The following is a 22660-nucleotide window of genomic DNA, read 5'->3' as shown; positions in this document are numbered from 1 at the left end:
ATATACATATATACATAGTGATTTTTGATGTTTGCTGGTGCTTCTGGTACTACTCAGACTGATTGCCACTAGGCATAGCTCACGGAGCAGAGATCTGGCTGCAACTGCCTGCTTTGGCAACTGATTGCATTTTGCCTGCAACAGGGGAGCGGGAGGGCAGCTCTGTGAAAACAGAGGGAGCAGACTTAATAGACAAAGTGGATTTTTGCTGCTGCTTATCTATCCTATTCCTCTGCTCTGTAACTGCAATATCATGTTCAAATCAAGGCAGTGGACCGTGAAGGTACTTCACACAGAGACAGAGCCACTATCCCCTTTGGTAAGCTGCTTAGTCAAGGTAATGCTTTTGAAAAGAAAATAGAGATGACTGTTATTTGCCTTGGGGTTTAATGGTATTGTGAGTTGCTAGAGAGGGCGGTTCATGGTTTGAATTCTTTCTTTGAGAGCACGTCAGTGCCACCAGCCAAAGGAAGATGAAGCAATCAAAGGAAAGCTGGCCAGCACTGGGGAGTGGGAAGGCAGTTTGCCTTGTTTCTGTGCTAGGAGGAAGCCATGGAGGGAAAAAGAGTGTTCCTTCTAGTTTTTCTGCTCTGACCTTAAGTGCTGTTATCGTGGCAACCACCTGCCAACCAAAGTGCATTGACACACTGATCGTTGCCAGAAATTTGCTGTGAGAAAGACATTCATTCCACCTCCTTGTGCAGCAAATTGAAGAGAAAGTAATGTGAATTTGGGCACAGTTTCCAACAGACACTTGGGTGACTCAGGTGCCAGCACCCTTTTGGAAGCCAGGGAAGTTGTGTCCTGAAACAACTTGGACCCGAGGAAAGAAAATGCTGCTTTGGTGTTTAGTGTCTTTGGGTTCGGTTTTTATGCAAAATTGATGTTGACAGGACAACAGGAAATCAGGCAGCACAGAGGATTGGTATCTGTGCTACGGGTGTAGTTCAAAGAGTGCCTTCAGTGTGGGCACAGCTGGGTGCTTGGCTCCCATCTCAAGGCATTGGCATGGTAAAATTGGAGCAGTAAAATTGGAAGGGGAAGACATGCCTTGCAACAAGAAGGGTCTTCCAGTCTGGGCAAAATGCCATACTCTGTGACTTCCTCCTGCAAGCACACCCTCAAATGTCTTTCTCCTCTCTCAGTCCAGCCTCCGCAGTTCCCCTTGTGCCAACTGGGGCACCAGCAGCAACTGGGGCAGCCGACGCTCAAGCTGGAACAGCCTGGGCAGAGCCCCGAGCCTCAAGAAGAAGAACCAGTCGGGAGAAAGAGAGTCCCTGCTCTCCGGGGAGGGCAAAGGCAGCACAGACGATGACTCGGACGACGCCAAGTCCAGCACGGTCAGCAGACCCTCCCTGCATCGCCGGGCAGAGTCCCTGGATTACCGCAGCTCCTTGGACCTGCCTGAGCTGCTGCAGTTGCCCACCATGCGCCACTCGCTCAGTATCAGCCCCATGGCTGTTCTGCCTGCTGAGTACCAGGACTGCAACGGCAAGATGGTGCACGTCCCCAGCGAGTTCTTCCTGCGCATCGATGGCCATAAGGAGGAGGCCATGGACTATGAGGATGACATGGAGGATGTGAGTTGAGGGGAAATTGGGTGCTCATGCATTAAGTGGCTTTTCCACTCCAGTAAGGCGGATTAAAAATCCAGCTCAGACTCAGATGTCTTTGTGCCCAATGGCTGGTATAAACAAAATGAATCTAAACCTGAGGGAAGGGCCTCTGGTTCCCAAAAGGCTTTCAAGCTAATGGTGTGGTCTGTTACATTGCATTGGTCTCTAACAAAGTAAAACTGCAAGGGGCTGTGCAGTCATTTGCCTGTTGTTTTTTTTTGACTGGCTGAGGTTGTCTTCTTTGTCAGGATGCCTACAAAAATTAGCTGTAGGTCACAAAAGCTAGCTAATGTCTTTGCTCACAGGAGCTAACTGGTATCTTGAAAGCTTGAAAGTATAGAAAGAGTGTTATCTACACTATTAACTTTTTGACTGCTTGAGGCCTTTTTGGTTTTGACAAAACTTTAGATCTCAAAATGATACCTTGCTAGAAGTCTTGATTTCTCATGTTCATATCTATCTCGCTGTAAAAACAGCCCCTTTCTTCCACTCCTTTTCTCCCTGTTTCACTAAAAATACGACAACCCTTTACCATGCCTGCTCTGTCTCTGTCCCAAATGCTGTGACTATGAAATGCCAGGTACTGCCCCCTTTCACAGAAAAACTGTGGAAGCTGAAGAGGCAGGAAAATAAAAGAGGAAGAAAAGGTGTTTCTTGTTTTCTATCCAGAGTTACTGCTACCGGATTCGTAAAGTCCTCGAGCCCTACAAACCAGAGTGGTGCAAGACTCATGAAGATTGGTCCCTCTACTTGTTTTCCCCACAGAATCGGTAAGAAATTCTAGGGAAAGGCCAGCCCACTGTGTTTTGCAGTAAAGGAATATTACATTTTTAGTTGACCTTCCCTTGGGAAAGATCCCTCTGATGCAGAAGCACTGAGAGCTTTAGAAATCTTAACTCCTGATTTTTAAGTAACATTTCTGTAAGTTGTGGGCAGAATTGTTGCAAGGGTCACTCTATGCCTGTCTGGGAAGTAGGATGGTTTAACCATCATTAATAATAGCCATTATTACATCTTTTTTACATTAGCCATTGGTAGTAATGCTTGAAGCCTGTGCTTGTAGAGAGAGACTTGTTCACTACCTGGGCTGATGCTGGTGGCTTTCAAGGACGTGCCATTAAGGTGGGAGTCTCTTGCCAATCCAAGCATCTCTCTCCACCATATCTACAGGTTCCGAGTGATGTGCCAGAAGGTCATTGCCCACAAAATGTTTGATCATGTGGTGCTGGTCTTCATATTTCTCAACTGCATCACTATAGCGCTGGAGAGACCAGACATAGACCCACACAGCACGGTGAGCACCTGAGTCATTTGCTTCCTTGATCTCATAAGCACATCTTAGTCTTGTCAGTGCAAGACCCTGTAAAATAAAAGATGTTTGTTTTCTAACCTCTTTACATAACATGCTGCTTTTTGTTGCTTATGTTTTAAAGGAAAGGATATTCCTGAGTGTTTCTAATTATATCTTCACTGCAATCTTCGTGGCTGAAATGATGGTTAAGGTAATTATATCTCCATCCTATGACACACGGTGAGGCCTGACAAAGATTGAAAATCTGACATAGTTACAGTCTGGGTGCAGATTTAAATATCCTTCTTCTCCCGGCTGTAGGTAGTAGCTCTTGGCTTTTTCTCTGGGGAGAACACCTATCTACAGAGCAGCTGGAACGTTCTGGATGGAGTCCTGGTCTTCGTATCTATCATTGACATTATTGTCTCCATGGCATCAGCAGGCGGAGCTAAGATCCTGGGTGTCCTTCGTGTTTTGAGACTTCTGCGGACCTTGAGACCTCTCCGGTATGTTCATGGATGGGGTGACTAATTTTATTTTGTGTTGATAAATCAAGGAATTTGAAAAAATGCATATGATCCCTCAAGACTTTGCTTAATAACACAAAAAGCTGAAACACGGTATGGGTAGAATCATCTTTGGGGAGCTTTTATCTAGTGAAACTGTTTGAAAAGAGTGAAATTAGTTCTAATATAATTTGTCTTCTCCGGTGTGGAGAAGAGCGGATGGAGTTTGGAGCGAGTGGTGTTATCACACTCAGGCAGTTAGTGCACTGAATGCCTCCTCCACGCTGCATTTTTATCACCGTTTTACAAATCAGTCTGGCTCCTTGTTAAGCTGTGCAACCTCATAGTCGTTCCCGAGCAAGGAGGTCGTATTGGCTGAGAAAGAATTTGCAATTGAACAGGTGCTGATGATAATTTGATAAGCTCCAGCGTCTATACCCGCTCTCCCGTGCCTGCATATCTAAGATCATTGCAAAACAATTTAGCTCTCAGTTAGGAAGAGGATGGGAAGATGCTTTCATTATTTGAGAAAAAGAAAAGGAATTTGTATTTTGTTTACAATGATGCAGTAACAAAGAATGTTAATGCTTGGGGGATTCTTATCAGCTCACGGCTCCTGTTCTATTTCTATCCCGCTCAGCAAGAAACACAAGCCTGTTTTCATGAAATTTCAGTGGAAATAAGATAGGCACCTCCAGAGGCCTGTAGGCTTTCTGATGAAAAGCTACTTGCTGCTTGCTTATGAGAGTAATAGGAAGAGGCAATCTTATTTAGGCCTATGACTGCCAGAGCAAGAGCTATTTGTCTGCTGCTCTGCATTTCCTTGCTGACAAGTAGCTTTGTGAGTGTTTGTCCTCTTTCTTGTTCCCACACTGTTCTGCTGGTGGCATGGGGGTTCCCTTGCAGTGCTGGCTCAATGGAGCTGCTCTGGGTCACCCTGGACAAGCCATGGCTTGGCAGGGCTTCGGGGCATCTGTCTGACACACATAACTGGGAACAGAAATCAGGGCACGGGCAGCTCATAAGCATACGTAAGGGAAAAAAGGGGAATTGGTCTCAGAATAACTAGGGCAGAACCTATTAATAGAGGGGAATTCATCACCCCTCACATTGGCTTCACTTATCACAGCCTCTCCTAGGATTCCTCCAGGGACCATTCCTAACACTTCGTAGGTGCAGTTCAGACTGCCACGTTACGTACTGCCAAATGAGACCCTGTTGAAACCTTTTGTCCCTGCAGCATACGTCTCTGCTATTTTCTCTGTTTGGCAGGCATTAAAGCCTCATTAGCCATGCAAGTTCAGACTATCTGCAAGGATTTGTACTCTCTCCCCTCTACAGGCCCCTCCTAAAAAAAAAAAAAAAAAAAAAAAAAAAAAATTGATGTTTTTCAGTCAAAACACACAGCTTCCCAGAAAAGCTTGCTCATGCTAGTTACACTTCTGTGTGCAAACACATTTTTCAGACACCCATGGGAGAGCTGTTCTCCAAGCACTTGAACAGAAAAGGGAAACACTTGCTCTCCATAATACCCAAAACCTGCTTCAGGCTGTGCTCAGAGCATGCCTGGCCTCTCATCGCCTTACAGCAAGCAAGCACCACTGCTCTTTAATGGGATGACCCTTTGGCTGTGGAGCTGTTGGTCGCAAGTCCCTGTTGGCAAAGAGTCAGTTCAGGAACTAATTAGGAAACAAACTGAAATTACTTTGTTTGAAATGTTACAGGGCGCAGGCCAGCAGGGCAGGTGAGCACTTACACCTTACTTTTTGAGTGGGATTGTGTAATCCCACTGATGGCAAGGCAGACAGACACGTGCTTTAGGGCTTTGTTTCCCTGAGGGCCGCGGCTCCTGCGATTCACCTGCCTTTCCAAGGAGCCCTTCTCAGGGACATCAGTTGTGCCTCCGTTTCTACCTCTACACCAAGAGAACATGCTCTCTAGTGCCACTGCAAAGCTGTTCACTCATTGTGTTAGAAAGCAGGCTCCTGCATGGAGTGTGTCCCTCTGCTTGGATCACAGAGACCTCAGAGGGGCCCAGCCCTCTTGGCTGAGGAGCAAACAGCCCTATAGCGGGAACCTCCATGACCCTCTACCCATACAGAGTATTCCCTCCTCACTGTTGCTAGTAAGCAGTTGCCCAACAGCCTACCAACAGGATGTCTTAAAATGTTTAATTCCATCTAACTGTGGATGTTCTGATTGTCTAAATAAGTCAGTAATCATTTCTGAATGCTGTCTGCAGGTAGAGGGGGATTTTGGTATCTTCACTGAAGCTCAAGCAGAGGTGAAAAAGCAACCATATAGTAACAGGAAATTTTAATAAAAATTAAAAGCTTTATTGTTTGGCTTTTTTCAGAGTCATCAGTAGAGCCCCAGGTCTGAAGCTGGTGGTAGAAACCTTGATCTCTTCCTTGAGGCCTATTGGGAATATCGTTCTCATCTGCTGTGCTTTCTTCATTATCTTTGGGATTTTAGGGGTGCAGGTAGAGTATTTCCCTCACCACTGCCTTATATAAGCAACTGCTGCAAAAGAGAGGTTTTTCTCACCGCCTGGTGTTAAGGTGGAAATAATGAGCTTAAGTCTCCCCAGGGGAACATTTCAGTTAGTTGTTAGGAAAGAAGAGTCAGGCTCTAGAAGAGATGCTCTGGGGTGGGGTTGACATCTTCTCAATAGAAGATCCACAAGTTTAGAATAACAGACCTCCCTGGGAAGGGGAAGGAAAAGCCAAATTCTGAGTCTCATGTCTCTGTGTGCTGGGATTTCTATGTTAGCTCTTCCTCTATAGGGGAGATTCTCATCCTCCCATCAAGACAGAGCAGGCCTGCAGGATCGCCTTTCTTCTGTTGTATCTGAGGCAATAAGCACGTATGTCTCAGTACCTGAATTTTCACCAGAGGTGGTTTCCTGCTGTGTGTGTTAAGACAGGTATCTAAGCTGGGAGGAAAGAAAAGGAATTTGAACATGGAAAAAAACTCTACCAAGGGACAGAAAGATAAATCAGAGGAACAGACTTTCCATAGCTGCTCCTTTTTTGTTTTTTTCTTTTGTTGTTGTTGCTTCTCAAATACAGCTTTTTAAAGGCAAATTCTACTACTGTGATGGCCCTGATGTGAAAAACATCACTACGAAGACTGACTGTACTAACGCACGCTACAAATGGGTTCGACGGAAGTACAATTTTGACAATTTGGGACAGGTAAAGTCCTCGTTGCAGGAATTTTCTTTACCAGTTTTTAATGAATGAGCATTTGAAACATATTCTTTGAAGCGGGTGTAGAACCTCCATCAGAGGAAGCATCCAAGAACATAGGTACTCATCTATCAGAAACAACTCTGATTTAGGGTAAGAATGTATCAGGTCACCTCTCAATGTGTCTTGCAAACAGACTTCCTAGGGTTATACAATTCCTTGTTTGTAGGAGAATTTTGTCTTAAAAACACTGCTTTTGCATGTGATCCCTTGTGTATGGAGCTCAACTGTCACTTTGAATCTCTTGGCTGCTAGCTGTTAGGTTTGCCAAAAAAAGAAAAAAGAAAAAAAAAAAAAAAGAGGTGTTTTATACTGGCTGAAAAGTGAGACAGTCCATAGTAGGAGCTGGGATCTGTTAAACTTTATTAAACCTCATGACATTTGTCCAGCCTGGCATATTGATTTTTAATCATGCTTAGGTGACCAGACAGCCTGATGTGGCTGAGCAAAAATGAGCCTATATGCGAGGGAAAATGACTGTTAATGACCATAGGTTGCTCAGCTCTAGTTTTAAGCCACAGGCAAACAAGTAAATCAAACCACATGTTGTGTTTCTTCACCAACTCCAGGGCAGATGATGTGTTATGAGCTGTGGATCGGTTTTGCTGAGCATTGCCTGTTAGTAGTTTCTTCTCTGGGAAAATGCAAGACCAGTCTTCTCTGCTTTTCATTTACAGGCCCTCATGTCTTTGTTTGTCCTCTCCTCCAAAGACGGTTGGGTGAACATCATGTATGATGGTCTGGATGCTGTGGGTATTGACCAACAGGTAATGTACTGCAGAGTCTAGAAGTGTTGCTGTCAGTAATCCCATACTTGATCGGTGTTTGAAGTCCCAGGGAGAAGCAGAGTTATGGGGCCTACTTGAGGTCCTGACTGCCCACCAGACTGCCAAGTGTTTCCATCCTCCACTGAGTAGCTTTTACAGTGGCTGCACCCCTTGTAGTACACAGCTACTGATGGGGACTTTACTCAAAATAATGGCACTTGAGTTGGCCCATGTGTGCCATTGCACTGTAACTCCGTGGAAGGCATGATGAATACGAGCAAACCCACATGAGAAGGGAAACAATCAGGGTTGTTATGAAAAAGACATTAAGGTTGTGTGCTGTGAGACATGCAAAGGTAAATCAAGAGTCTTAAATGAGTAGTAGTTACCCCATTGTAGCTATAGTAACACTTTGCGCTTAATTTTCTTCTGCTTCTCAAGATCTCATAACAAGTGAGAAACAATGAATGCTCATCTCAAAAAAAAAATAAGCTGGAGCCTTTCCTTACCTAAAACCCAGGTGGGATGATACAGATCCACTGAGATTTATTTTAAGCTATGAAATAAATGCTGAAATAATTAAATCCCATAAGCCAAATTATGGGGACTACAGCAGGTTTCACAACAAAAGTAAAATGTAGCTAGTGAGAAAATGAATGAGAGGAAACTGTTTTGAGAAAAATCTCCTAACTCCTCCCAGCCCTCTCCTCCTCTCCACATGAGTGTAGAGTGCTGTCTTGTTACACAGTGCCAAATATCCTGATGTATACACATCTTATCTGTGCCACTTCTCTCTCTCATTATTTTCTTCTCCACCTCACCAGCCCATCCAGAACCATAACCCTTGGATGCTTCTCTACTTCATCTCCTTCCTGCTCATCGTCAGCTTCTTCGTGCTCAACATGTTTGTGGGGGTGGTGGTGGAGAACTTCCACAAGTGCCGACAGCACCAGGAGGCAGAGGAGGCCCGGCGTCGGGAGGAGAAGCGTCTGAGACGCTTGGAGAAAAAGCGCAGGAGTAAGGAGATATACCTGTCTGGTCGGTAGACTGTGTTACAAACCAAAATCTTTCTGAGCCCTGCCTGCTCCCAAAGCAAGACTTTCATTTTCCTTTGGTTTTGTTTCCATGGGATTCAAGAGGCTGTTTTGCTTCGTTACCTTGTTGGCGGTACCTTAAGTCTCGGGTTGCCAACACCCTGGAATTGTCCTCTACAAGCCTGACGTAAAGCATTACCTGTTTACTTGGCTGGAGAGCAAATCCTCTCCTGTAGCAGAGTCCTGTAGCAGGAACTAACGCGCTCTGCAAGGCAAAGGTGTCCCTAAGGTTCCCCAGCACCAAGCAGGAGCTCATGGTGCGGCTCAGGGATGCAGTGAGTAAACAGCTGCAATGCTTGCCGTGCACGTGAAGGCCAGTCCTGAGGGTAGCCCTGAGGCTTAATGTGCCGCTTGCATCTGAGGATGGTGGTGGTTTGATTTATTCTTTTCTTAGCCCAAGTAGTTGCGATGCCTTTTAGAGTCCTAGCGCATGGCCCCGCATGCCACAAACATGATGCATGAGGGCATGAACATACCAGCAGCCCTGGGGAAAGGAACTGAGCCCTGAGATGGGGCTGTCCAGAAAAGCCTTCTTCGGAAGATGTCCATTACAAGAGATGCTTGCCCCATCACGGGCTGGGGGGAGCCCTTCAGTGTGCTGGGACCGACCCAGTAGGATGCTCAAGCCAGACCAGAGAAACACTGGAGCATATGCTCCTTTCCTGACCCAAACCTTTGCAGAGTTTCTCATGTATTGATTCTCACCTCCACTGCTCCATGGTGGGCTTCACCAAGAACAGGCCTATAACCTCTCATGGGTATTCCCAGGGGAACTGCCAGGAAAACAGCCACTGTAACTTCCCAGACCATTTTAGCAAACAGGGATGGCTGGTGTTAGATGCTGGCAAGTATTTTGCAGAAGTAAGTAAGAGAACACAGCCTAGCCACTGTGATCAAAGCTGAGCTTAGTCAGGGATGGGGGCCTGAGTACTTCTGGCCCCACTTGCCACATAAGCCCTGTGGCTCTTTGCCTAGCACTGTGCTGCTCTGTGTAATCTGTTGTAAGGACCTAATATCTCCTTGTGATAAATGGCTGGTTGTCTCCCAGACATCAGGCCTTAGGTATCCATTCTGAGCAGGGAAAACTGCAGTTAGCTTGAATAGTCTTTTGTCTGGCTGTAAAGACATAGCAATCAGAGGTTTTGTTGGTAGAAACCTCATCCCCAGCCAATTTCCTCCATCCATCCACACTCGAATCAGAAGGCAGGCAGCTGTGTCCCCTGCAGCTCCACTTCTGCTCTTGTGCTCCTTTTTATTAGAGTCATGGGAGACCTCAGCACCAATGTCGGCACCCTGGTCTTCAGAGGGCCTTAATGACTGACTGACCTGACACCAGACTAAAGGCCGAGCCCACTTCATTTTAGCTAGTTGTGAGTTAAGTAGGTGGGTTAAAATGAAGCCTAGATCAAACTATCCAGCTGCAAACAGACATTGAATCTCTTCAGAGATTTAGAAGAGTTGAAATGCAATTTAATTTCCTTTTTCCCGTTTCATTTTTTGAGTTTGAAGTCCCAGCTAGGATTAGAAGTGGAAACCCTGAAGGCAGCATTTCAAGCACAATAAGAGAAATCAGTTTCAGGCTCTCAGGAGTTCTCCTGCTTGTGTAGTATTTCTACCCCAGTGTGCTGACCTGAGAAGATGCTCAGATAAACTCAAACATTATATGCAAAGAAATAACTTATATGCAAACAGAGAACATGAAGCATCCTTAGAAGAAATAGATTGAAGCACAGGTATAGAGGGGTAGTTTAACCACAGCTCATTGCTGTTCCTGATTAGTGAGTAAATCTTATTACAAGCCTGTCTGTGGCTCACTGCTCAGACACCGAACAGAGCCAGTCCCTCTTGAAGTGATGGACGTGGTTACATTGTCCCTCTTTATCCAGCTAGATAAAGATAGGATCAAGTCAAGGACGTGTTTCAGGCTGCAGACCCAGGCACTACACAGATGTGGGTTGTAGGAATTCACTGAGAGCACACAGGGAGGAGGACAGCTTTCTGGAAGGTGATCAAGTCCTGTTCAGCAAATGAGAGTCTAAACATTTGGTCAAGTGCAGGGCTTCCAGGAGGTTACCTCAGAGCATCTGTCTCCTACCTGCCTCTGTTCACCATGGATAGCTTGGCATCCAAACCTGAGTTGTTAGCAGGGCAAAATCAAATATCAGATACACATATTTGAGGATTATTATTTACATTTTAATGTTTTTGTTTGTTTAAATGGGTGTTTCACCTCCTGGGTGGTGTAGAAAACGATTGGATTTGGTAAAAAAAAAAAAATAAAATAAAATAATGCGGCAGACTCAGAAAGATGGGAGGTATGGTTGGTGCCATGTGTGGTAGTGAGTCTCTGCTGGAGTGTTGGTGTGTGCGTGCTGCTGTGGTGACACAGGGCATGCTGGGCAGCCTTTCATGTGCCCCAGCGCTGTGTTCATCACCCACATGGAGGAGTGGGCGAGAGGGATGGGTGCACCATCCTGTGGGACAGGATGATGCACAGGAGACAAGTGGTTTTCGGAGGAGCAAGGAAACTGCAGTTGGAAGCCTAGTAGAAAGCCGTGCTTTTCCTTCAGCTATCATTTCTAGCATTTAGCCTGAAGAAACCATAGGGAAAGGAAGAAATAAGGGTGTTAACAGGAGTAAAATCCAGCATAGCTAGCAAATTTACCATCTGAGCAGCATCCACCCATCTGGACTTCTCTGTCTGCCTGGCACCTTGTCGTTTTGTCCTCTCACCTATCTGTAATGATGTCCTGTGTGTGTAGCAACCCCGTCCATTTCTGTATTTTAGGTCTTTGGGCATCTATAGGTACCTCCACACAGAGAAATGCATCATTTAGGCAAAGTAGATTGCAGCTCAGGCCTGGAAATGATTTAAACCTCAGCTTGTCAGTGCCCTGAGAGCCCCATCCAAGGTAGGAATCATAGGCTGTGAAGGTCTGGTCCAGGGTCAGAGAGCAGACAGTGCTCAGTCTATCCTCAGCCAGAGGCAGCAGGCCTGTGGAGCTCAAAAATCAAAAGTCCCTTATATCTGTGTCTGGTTTGGGCTGCGTGGCCCAGCTTTCATGGCCTGGCCGTGATAAACCCAGCTGAGAGCAGCCAAGGCCAGTGATAAGAGCAGGCAGCAGCAAGGCATGGCCAAACAGCCCCGCACTGCATGGGTTTGGCCAGTCAAAAAGTCACACTCTCAGTTTTTGGTGCCCTTGGCTTGCCCCACTGCTTGTTACCTGTGTCCTGGCAGTGCCCTTTTAGTGCTCCTTGGTGACGTGGGTGTCTCAGTCCCTGTCCCACCCTCCTCTTGCAGTGATGTGGCAAGGAGAGCATCAAGTGATCTTTGTTAGCACAATTTGCTTTTGCAGTCCACGCACTGCAGGCACCATTGGTGTGCAAGGAACATAAAATAGCACTCCAGCACTGCAGTGAGGCAGTGGGTTTGTCAGGTTAACTGTGATCACATGAAAAAGGAGGGCAGGGTGTAGGATATGCTGTACAAATGTATTTGATGTGTTTTTAAAGGCAGAACTGCATGGCATAGTTTTTCTTGTGAAGGTAAAAATTGAAGATAAAGTAGAATATTTTTCTGACACAGTCACTACCGCCATCAGTTAAATCTACCGCATAAATAAGTGAACTGTAATTTAATCATCCTGCAGCTCCTAACCTTTTAATGAAGGTCTCAGAAGACACAGACTGAAAGCAGCCTCCCCAGATTAAAGTTTTTGATTAAAACCACGTGGATCAGCTTGATCTTCTCTGCCTTCAGGACACGGGGCCAAACCCAACCCGCCTGTATCTGCTGGGAAGCCAGCAGTCGCTGATGTCAGGTCAGATGCAGGCAGTACCCTGGGCTTCAAGGGCTGTGAGTGGGGTCTGGGTGACACTGCATGCTGAAAACAGTGCTGGAAACTCCAGACATCTGTCACAGCCCAGAGGGGCCCCAACTGGGGAGAAGAGAGTGTCTTGCAGGACTGACAGTGGGTCATGGGTTCATGGGAAGACCCCAAAAGCTGAGAATTGAGAAAGTTCCTGATTTCCACTCCATATAAGAGTGTGGCCACAGCCATGTTCCTCCAACCGTGGCATTTCCCAACACAGAGCTGAGCATCTGGGCACTGTAGAAGGAAGAGGCTGGTTTTGTTTTAAGACCCAGCAGAGCTGCCTGTCAGAGCACTGACTGTAAGCCTTTCTCTCTGGGGATGAGCAATCATGGGCAGCACACAGTGGTATTTAAATTAGCCCATCCTCTCAATGCCACAGCCATCTCTGTAGCCAGCAGAAACATTTGAGCTGTAACTAAAAATTCAGGCGCTGCATATCTTAGTGTTTAATATTTCCAACTAGGGAATTATCAAACCATCTTGCTTATTTTTCCAGGCAGCTGCAGGTACAGAGCTACTCTGTGCCAAGCATGCTTATAAACCCATTAGGGCTTTCTAATGTTTCATGCAGAGGAGAATAATGGAGGAGCTTTAGCTAGCAATTGTAATGCCAACCTAAATGCTTTTTAGCTAGGAGACAGTGCTTCATTCATTTTCATGTCAGCAAAATCACAAGCAAAGAAGTCTAAATATTCTTCAGAGAGGTGAGATCCAAGCATTAGCCAGCATCCAGAAGTGGGGGCGAGACAGGACTGTGGTTTTCCTTTTGTCTGTGTTTGATGGTGTCTCCTTTGCCTCCCGTGTTTCCACCAACTCAAACTGTCAGCTGCAGCTGAGAGGATGCTCGTCTGTGTTTGATATATGTCTGCCAGTTGGCTGACTGGAGTCTCATCCCAGGAACCATTTCCCTGGAGCAACCAGGCACAGGTTGCATTCTGCCTACTGTAATTAAGGATGCATTCTATCTCCCTCGTTTGCTGTCCCCACGGTCCGGTGTTCTCCTCATACAGTTCTCCTGCCAAGCCCAGGTCTCTGGCTGAGCAGGCTATAGCAGTAGGTGTGTGCAGTGAACACTTACACCCAAACTGGTGAGAATAAGATGGTATAATCTCATAAGTGGTGCAAATTTGTGTCTGAACTGAGAGAAGGCCAGAGCTACTTGCTGTGCTGTCAACTGAAGTGAAGCTCCTGATCCTAAGGGGACCAGGAATGAAGTGACCCAGCCGAGCTGGGGAACCTTGGAGCTCTGAAATGCAGCCCCCCTTCCTTCTCAGAGGAGGTCAGAGCTGCAGTGAAGCTGTGTGGCTGGTCTCTCACTGCTTTCACCCTGCTGCAAACCCTGTGCCTTCATGGGATGGCCCCAGCCTAACACCAGCATCACCCAGAGCAGAAGCTCACCCGTCCTTCCTGCACACCCCTGCTCATTACCGTTAGCCTCGCATGAGCAGCATCTCCTCTAATGGACATTGCATGGGTTGCTGCACTCCGCATGTTGTTGCATGTGTTTCCAAGCGTTGTCAACTTTATCCCAGACTGTCCTTGTATGTGTCCCCCAAGGAGACCTGTTCTTCATCTGTTAATCTGGCTTCAGGGGTGTAGGGCGTACTAACCAAGAAAGAAATTTCCTAGAGCTCCCTCATCCTGGCTCAAGCTAAACCTGTCACAAGCTTTCTGAGTGACCCAATGACCAGACATAGCCAGCACTAAGCCCTGACAGAGTAGAGATACGGACCTCCGAGACACTTTAATGCAATAAAGCACGCACTCTGATATGGCTGGGTGGCTCCTCTTTACTGTTTGAATGTCCAGTCCAAGTAAAAAGGGAGCTGTGCTGCTGACAGGCAGTGCAGAAGGATTTCTGCTCAGCAGCTTTACGTGGAAGATGTCTTCTTGGGATTTTTCTTTAGAATTTTATATAGCCTACAAAAGGCAATAAACATCTATCTGCTACTCAATAGTTAATCACTGGCTGCCTTTGTACAGGTTAGAGAGTAGCTGCAGTCACTGACTGTGCAGCCAGGTTTCACACACTGCCCGTCACTGCTAATGTTCTGAGATCTGTTAATCGATCATTAGTCCGTAATAAATAGGCCTTTATATTAAAGTTTGGCCATTTAGGGTATTCTCAGACCTTCCCAGAAGCTTTCTTTTGCATTCCCAAGAAGACATTTCCAGCAAAAAGAGAAGAGCATGTCATAATCCTGAATACACATGAAAGCACATTGTACAGACTTTAGTAATATTTACTGCAACATTTTTATTATTGTTTTTTTTAGACATACCAGAAGATGAGCCGAGCTCAGTAGCAAAGACAGCATTATCAGTCCAAGATGACTGGTAGGACTTAGGCACATAAGCAACATGGAAATGAATTCAAAGACAATTGCGTTTCCTTTCATCTTGTTTTTCCACACCCACTAGCAGAAAAAAAATAAGGCCAGGTGACCCCAATCAGAAGGAAATGTTTTCAAAATGCCTTCACTCCACTTTTAACTACCAGGAAAAAAAAAATAGCCATTGAAAGAGAGCAGCAGATTCAGTTTCCTTTTATCCAATTTATTTTAGTGTCTTAGTGTCTTGGACTCTAATCTGGCATTTAGTTGCACTACCGAAAAGAAAAAAAAAAAAAAAAAAAAAAGAAAAAAACATTAAAAGAGTCACTCCATCTGAAAGATATTAACAAGATGAGAGGAGTGGAAGATGTATTTCAGGAGGGCACTGAGTACTTCTGAACTTATTTTCCTCCTTATTTTTAAGGTGAAACAACTACTTTTTCCCAACTCCTAATGCATTTAAAGCTGAATTTGCTCAAAAAAAAAAAAAAAAAAAAAAAACACTCTTTATACAGAACAATCCTACCCTGGCTTAGTGTGACCTGTCTCTTGCACTTGCAAAATCTACAGTAATGCTCAGTTTGGCCTTAAGTACCCTCTTTGAATATTTATATTTCTTAAGTTTGAAAAGAATTAGACTCCATCAGAGTGCCCTTGGCTATCTTGTGGTCAGTCTAATTTAAGAGAGACACATGCAATAAATACAATTGAATCACAGGGCAGTGTCCAAACACTCGCCTTGGAACAGCCCAGGAAAATTGGTCATGTGCAGAAATTTCCCTATTTCAAAGAGAAGAAAAGAGGAGTCATGCCCAGAGGCAGAGATACAAAATTCATGTGGTCATAGCCCACATATTTTTTAGATGCAATCATGCCCTTATATTTGCAGAGGAGCTTGTGCTGATAGTCTTTGTAGAGCCAAGTGCTGAGCACCCCGCTCCATCGCCGTTGATGCTACCCCGTGTGCTCGTAACCCTCACGCATGTGCCCTACTTTGCCACAGGCATCGCTGTGTTTTCTCTAGACCTCTGTAACACACCAAAAGCCTTCTCTTGCAGATGCTGAGCTCAGGTTATGTTCTACTTATATGTAACATACCTGACATCAGCTGGGTTAGAAGAGATGTGGCAGAGTCCAGCCTGACAAGACCTACTCTGGGCCTTTTCTCAAAACTGGAGTTGAAGCTTTGCTGGGTTTGGAGCTTTGGGTCTCTCATTTCCATCCCACTTCTCACCCTTCCTGGTTTGTGGCAGAGGCCCATTATGTGAAAAGGCTGTCCTCTAGCCTGAGACAGTGGTAAGAACAGAGAACACTTGAGAGAGAAGAGGACCTGGTTGTCAAAGGTGTGGAGGTCCCTTCTGCAGGCACAAGAGGTTTGGCTCAGCCTGATAACCCCCCCATGGTTCTTGAAGACTTTGCTGCTGGGTAGAAGCACTTGGCCATTGCACATGGCCTGCTTGAAGCAGTTCTCCCAGGGACTTTGCCCTGCATCCGTGTGTGTATAAGACGTGGCAAGGCCACGGTGTGGTTGTGACGGCTGCCAACCGAGCAGCAGGGCCTGCGCTCATTGCGTTGCCTTTTTGTCTTTTCCTGCAGAAGCCCAGCGCAGGCCTTACTATGCAGACTATTCTCCAGCACGGAAGTACATCCACAGCCTCTGCACCAGCCACTACCTCGACCTCTTCATCACGTTCATTATCGGCGTCAACGTCATCACCATGTCAATGGAGCACTACAACCAGCCAAAGGTAAGAGCCGTCCAGCAAAATGTGGGCTGTGAAACACAGCAGCGTGGGGGTCTGCAGCCAACCCCACTTCCCTGGCACCGTTGCCTGTTGTTTGAGACCCTCAGCAGGCTCCAGGTTCAGTGTCACACATCCATCTTCCAACAGGCCAGCTCTGCCATTCAGTCACTTGCCACAGCCAAAAGCTTGATTCCCTTGCTCTTGTATGAAAACAAAACAGAACTACAACAACAAATGAATAAGGCTAATGGAGTATGAACTAAAATTTTACTAGGACTGACCCACAAATGTGAAAAGGAGAGCTTTCCTATGGCCTGAGGCTTCTTCTGTCAACAAAGCAGAAAAGCTTTTTCTTCCAGTGTCTATTTTGAAGTTTATTGTTGTCATTTTTTATTGTAATACACCTATCCAACATTTAACTAAATTTCCCTTCCCTTCCCTCTCTGTCTCCAAATCCCTACTCAACCAACGAGCTGTTTTACTCTGCAACTATCTATTTTAAGGTCCAAGCAAGATTCTTTTGCTATTGTTGGCCTCCAGTTCCAACAAAATCCATTATAAACACTCATCATCTTAAAGTATAAACACTGTGGATTCCTGACTTCCGAGAGCAGCTCTATAGAGAGAGTGAACATTGCACCAAATATGGATATACTTTGCCTAGCTCTAGAGATGTAACATTTTTCAAGAAGGCAAGACTTAATCCATTCCCAACATTATTTATTTTTCTGAGTGTTTTAATCAAAGCCATTGTCCTCAGGATTGCCATGTTGGAATGAAGAAATCATCCATCAAGTCTTTTATTCTACCCAAGGCTACACAGTTCAGAAAAAGTAAACTTGATTAGATGGGGAAAGGGTAAAGCCTTCTTTCTGCCCCAGACCCTGAACAATTTATGTGGTGAAGTTGGAGAATAGATGGCTCTCATTGTTTTTAGCACAACAACTATTAGTGCTTATGAAGTTTTTGTTTACATCAGTTTCTAATCTTTTATTTGAGTTTTGCTGTGTGATTTAGTGCAATTTTGTTACAAAGCTCTGCAATCTATTATGACTTTACTTCTTACATCTCTGTGCTTATGTCACCCTTATTTCTGCCAGTCCCTCTACACTGATTCTTGGAAAGGACAGTGTGGTTGGTCTAACTGGTGCCTCTCTTTTCAGTCCCTGGATGAAGCCCTGAAGTACTGCAACTACGTGTTCACCATAGTTTTTGTGTTTGAGGCAGTTCTGAAGTTGGTGGCATTTGGTTTTCGAAGGTTCTTTAAGGACAGGTAAGAGTATTTTAAACTCCTGTGCATTTGGGATAGAGCTGTATTGACCCAGTTTCAAAGCCAGATGCTGAGTAAATGTAGCATCACTACAGTAGTACCACATACTGTGTGCAGGAGAGAGCAAAAGGCTGTCTCTCCATAGGTGCAAACTTTATTGTGTAGGAACTAAAAATCCTAAGAACTGCTGGTACTGCTTTGCAGAGGGAATTCAGGAAATGTTTAAAAATTCTAGATACTTTCCTTCTGGCAGTATCTGTCTCTCTGCCAGATCTGACTAGCTCAGCCTAGAGCTCTCCTGTTGGATATCAATGTAGTCCTCAGAAGATTAGTTTTGGCAACCTAACCTCACAAACTTAGTCCCAAAAGCAAATCTGTTTTGCCAGTGGACCAAACCAGTCCATTGACAGACTGCTGCATTTGTAAAGGCCCTTGGCAAAGGTACAGGTAGTTGTGTTAAGCCCCACTGCCTTCAGATCCCAGCTTCAGAGACCTACAGATCGTATTCTGCCACGCAGTTAGCCAGAAGCGGTTGCATGTGAGAGCACATTGCGGTCTGGCAACTTGCTGGGGAGCAGGGTGAGATCAGATGCTTTTCCAGAAAACCAGCATGTTTGCCTCATTTACCCTGACTGAACAGTTGGAAGCTGCTATGAGCAGGATTGTTTAATGGGGAAATTGTGTAGGAAAGTCACTCGGTTTCTCTACATCGCACTGTCTTTCAGTGTTGCTGTAGAAGGACCTCTACGATTGTTAGGCTATAAATCAGTGAAGTTATTCCAGTGGAATGATCGAAGGGGCAGGTGACATAACATGCAAGCAGCTGTATTGCATCGCATCAAAGGTTCCTCTGCTAGTATCTTGTCCCTGAAAGTGGCTCCAACTGGATATGGGGGAACAATAGGGACTGGGAAGTGGAACATCCCAGAGTACAATCCGAGCCAGCAGCAGCTTGTAGCTAAGGACTGGCTGTGCCAGCTTCAGTGAGTTGATTTTATCCCACACACAAGATCTGACAGAAGAGGGGAATTTGGAATTTGCTTGTGATCATTTTTAACAGTTAATTCTCTGCTCTTGGATGTCTGTCAATATACAATTCTTTTTTTATTGTCCTTCCTCTCTTTGTTAGGTGGAATCAGCTGGATTTGGCCATAGTTCTCTTATCAATTGTGGGAATCACACTGGAGGAAATTGAGATGAATGCTGCACTGCCTATCAATCCCACAATAATACGCATCATGCGGGTGCTGAGAATAGCAAGAGGTACGGCCTGCTCCATAGGTCTTCAGCCATCCCTCCAGACACGTCAGGAAACGGTTTGGCCATTTGTTCTTCTAGTCCTGCTGTTTCAGTTTGATTTGAGAACAGTTAGCAGATAAGCCTGCAGAATGTCAAACCAGAAACCAGCTAGGTGGGGTACTGTGGGTGTTTGAAGTGTCTCAAATTGGTCTCTGATTCATACCCAGGATCACAGCCCTTTTGTACTGACACTAGACGAGATCAGAATTGGTGGAGAAGGGAGGATCAGAGTTAAAAACGATGCTTTTCCCTGAGGAAGTGTCTCCCCATCAGTCGCCTAGTTTCTTGCTAGGGCATGCTGGAGTTCTGTGGCTTTTAATCTCTTTTACTTACGTCATTAACATTAGTTGGTGTGGGATGTAGTCAGGATGTTTGGATGTTCTGTGGGCCCTACCAGGGTGCAGTGAGCTTGCCATCTGTGTGAACGAATGCAAGAGAGATGTGAGCCCTCTCTTACAAGATGTGAAGCTGTATTTTTCCTTTATGGGTTTTGCTTGAGATATTTCCCAGCCCTGCTGACCGGGATTTGGTTTTCGTTGTAGTGCTGAAACTGCTTAAAATGGCCACCGGAATGCGAGCTCTCCTGGACACAGTGGTACAAGCGCTTCCCCAGGTAAGCCTCCAGACTTTATCCATGCCCAGCTTGTTCCTCTTGGTGGACTGCACCTTTTGGGCCTGGGGATAGCTCTGTGCCATGGTGTTTGGTGGGCACTGGAAGCCACCTGGGGAGGATATCAGCTTTCTCCACTGCCACCAGTGCTTTGGTAGAGAAGTTTTGCACGGTACATCCTGCCCACATAGCCTGTGTTAGATGGGAGAACCAGGATGATGGAAAAAGAGTTAACAGAGAGTATATTGCTGTAGATAGAGCTCTTTTAAAATGCAGAATTCACTGGAGAGTTTGGGAAACACCAGAACAGAATGAGAAAACTGTTAGTGAAAGCACGGGAAGTAGATAGCTTCCAGCTCAGCAGTTCTCTTTGTGAGAGACGAGCAGCCACAGTTATTGACATGCATTGACAGGGGAGCTGCAGACTTTAAAAGCCAAATAGGAGAGACGTTTCTGAGTGTTAAAAGCTTGAAGTGGGGTCTCAAATCACTGTATTCTCATGTGGTGCAAGAGGAAGAAAGATTCTGCCAATCTTAATGATAATTAATAGGATACTTCAAGTGTTCAGTTCCTGGGACCACTTTTATGTGGGTCAATTTATTTGAAAAGAGAAGGATAGAAATTTTGCTGACTTGTACCCTTACCCCAAAAGAATCTAAAGCACATAGAAGAATTCCAAGTTTAGGGCCCCTTTGTTTTTAAAATCTTGTGCTATTTAAGTTTTGTTCTGCTAGTTTGTGGTTTTGCGATCTGATTCTTAATCTTTCAGTCTTCAGAGTCAGCTCAGCTGCCTACACTTTCCTATTTCACATAGAACCAGACAGCACTGGAGTTGGGGACTGTAGATTCTTGTGGACTCACTCACCCCTGTACAAGATGCTCTGAGATTAGAAAGGAAATACTTCTCTGCTTTGCCCAGAAGAGGCTGGCAACATGAGGTGCCAGACCACTGAGGGTCAGGCAGGGGAACTCTGCGGTGTTCTTCTGTGAGCTGGCAGTTCAGATGCAACACTTCAAGAAGCATGGGCAGACAAGTTCTAAGTTTTCAACCCATCCAGAACATCTCACAGCTGGAAGTTCTGGAAGGAAATGTATGAGTGGACCTGCTCTGTTTGGTGTAAAAGCCAGCGTGGTGTGCCCTGGGATGGACTGGGAGAGTCAGGCCTCCCCTCTCCCCAGCACAGCCCCATCAGCACAGAGGAGATGGCAGCACACCATGGTGGGTGGTCACATCTTGATGAGCTTCAGCTGTCTGCAGAGGGATCACATCTCAAAGGCTTGGCCAAAAGCACACACCGTGTAGACATCTCTTCCAGAATATGAGAGGCCACATGAGAATTAGTAGAACTAGTGTATGTAATTACCCAAATATACCTCTGTGAGCTAGTTGCTGAGTACAAGAAGCCCATGATCTATTGAAAATGAACTGGGAAACAAGGGGAATTTCTTTTTCTTGGAAAGGCCTATCTACTTTTCATCACTGCCATAAAGATGTTTCTAATCTGAGACATTTGCCCTTTGGTATTCATATCTCCTTTTCAGTGAAGGATCTTGGCTGAGACTAAAGTATGGAATTTACCAACTTGACCCCTGTTTTGGCATTTCAAAAAAGCATTTGATTTGTGTCTATTATTTTTCTTTCGAAAGCATTGTGATTATAGAGCATATTTTCTCTTTTGCCTTGTTTTTTTCATCCAAAAACAATAGGGTGGCTGCAGGCCAGGCTTTTTGTTTCCTTGGGGTGTTTTTTCAGTTAACATTCAAACTAAAGTCTCTTTTAAAGGGAAATCCTGAGGGATATTCCAAACAGATCTTGTGCTGATAAAAATGCCACTTTGCCCCTCAATGTAATTCAGAAGATAAGAAGGGAAGCTTGGGGACACCTCTCCCACAATGATCACTTTTCATAAAGCTACAGTTTTCATTTCAAAGGGAGGGGAAGAGTTCCTACTGCAATTAATTTAGCGGCCTAGAGCCACAGCTGGAAAATCCTCCTTGAATGTGTCTAAGTGACAGAATTGAATTCCATGTTTATTCATTAACTTTTGGGGAGAAAAAAAAAGAAAAACATTCTCTGGTGTTTGTAGAATGTCCATTTATGGGCTTACCATAATAAGATAGTCATTACAGTGCACATATTTTTCTTTTTCTTTTGGGTGATCTTCATCAGCTTCTTACTTGTTTCTATTCAGCAGCAGGGAGAGTTTGAGTAACACCTAGAGAACCAACTATCGCCAGCCTTGGGGAATGTTAGCATTTTGATCCAATATTGAGGATGTCACAGTACAGGCTAAGCCCCCTCTCTTGGAATACAGGCTGACCTTAAGCTTCTGTTTTCAGTGCAGGAGGACTTCCTACCCTACTGTAGCCTTCTTGTCTAGTAACCTGGTGTCTGCCCCTTCACAGTGATCTTCTCCTTCACCAGGTATCTGAAAATCAGGAAATGGAATAAAGGAGTACAAAAAAAGGAGAAGCAAGAGAGATAGAAAGAACAGTCAGGGAAAGGTCTCAAAATGGCACCGTCTTTGTCCACTATCTCCATGCCCTCTTAGACCGAGCAAGCATTTGGGATAGTTTGAAGGAATCATCACATTCCTGCCATAGACCATCTGCGCTTGTGCTGTGTGGGTTCTTTTACCCCCTACTGTAAGGTCTTGAGGCAGTATCTCCTTTTCAAACAGGAACACAAGTTTTCTAATTTCACAGCTGGTTGACCTGGTAGTGGGGCCAGGGTCACCCAGAAAGGCACCATCAGCCTCAACTCTGAACCACGGTGTTCCCTTCTGGAGGATGAAAGAAACCTGTCAGGGGCTCTAAAGCATGAAGTGCTAAAATCTGTTGCACTGGTGTAAACTTGAAATAGATCCTCTGATTTAAACATAGCAGCTAAAAACAGAGCTGGGCTAGCGTGACCAGCTCTGACTTCATCGCTTAGAAATTGCCAGGCCCAGTTCAGCCAGTTCAGTCCTGCTGTTCACAGATCAAAATCTCCCCTGTGACCAC

At 45.2% G+C, this 22660-nt stretch overlaps 1 protein-coding gene across 2 annotated transcripts in view; it reads left to right on the top strand.

The window, feature by feature from the left end:
- The window catches only part of CACNA1H (calcium voltage-gated channel subunit alpha1 H), a 220781-nt gene that overhangs the window by 179130 nt on the left and 18991 nt on the right, over nt 1-22660 (top strand). For both annotated transcript variants that reach the window (XM_082772862.1, XM_082772861.1), the window contains 13 exons: nt 1146-1580; nt 2286-2386; nt 2787-2910; nt 3050-3118; nt 3229-3413; nt 5770-5896; nt 6485-6610; nt 7342-7431; nt 8256-8448; nt 16330-16481; nt 17642-17751; nt 18878-19011; nt 19590-19660. In XM_082772862.1, the coding sequence (XP_082628988.1) occupies nt 1146-1580; nt 2286-2386; nt 2787-2910; nt 3050-3118; nt 3229-3413; nt 5770-5896; nt 6485-6610; nt 7342-7431; nt 8256-8448; nt 16330-16481; nt 17642-17751; nt 18878-19011; nt 19590-19660 (1917 nt within the window). The remainder of the gene's footprint in view (nt 1-1145; nt 1581-2285; nt 2387-2786; nt 2911-3049; nt 3119-3228; nt 3414-5769; nt 5897-6484; nt 6611-7341; nt 7432-8255; nt 8449-16329; nt 16482-17641; nt 17752-18877; nt 19012-19589; nt 19661-22660) is intronic.

This window comes from Aythya marila (assembly GCF_965140915.1).
Source record: "Aythya marila genome assembly, chromosome: 15".
In the NCBI taxonomy this organism is placed as follows: Eukaryota; Metazoa; Chordata; class Aves; order Anseriformes; family Anatidae; genus Aythya; species Aythya marila.
The sequence above is the reverse complement of the archived record's forward strand: the minus strand, read 5'-3'. Positions and strand labels throughout refer to the sequence as shown.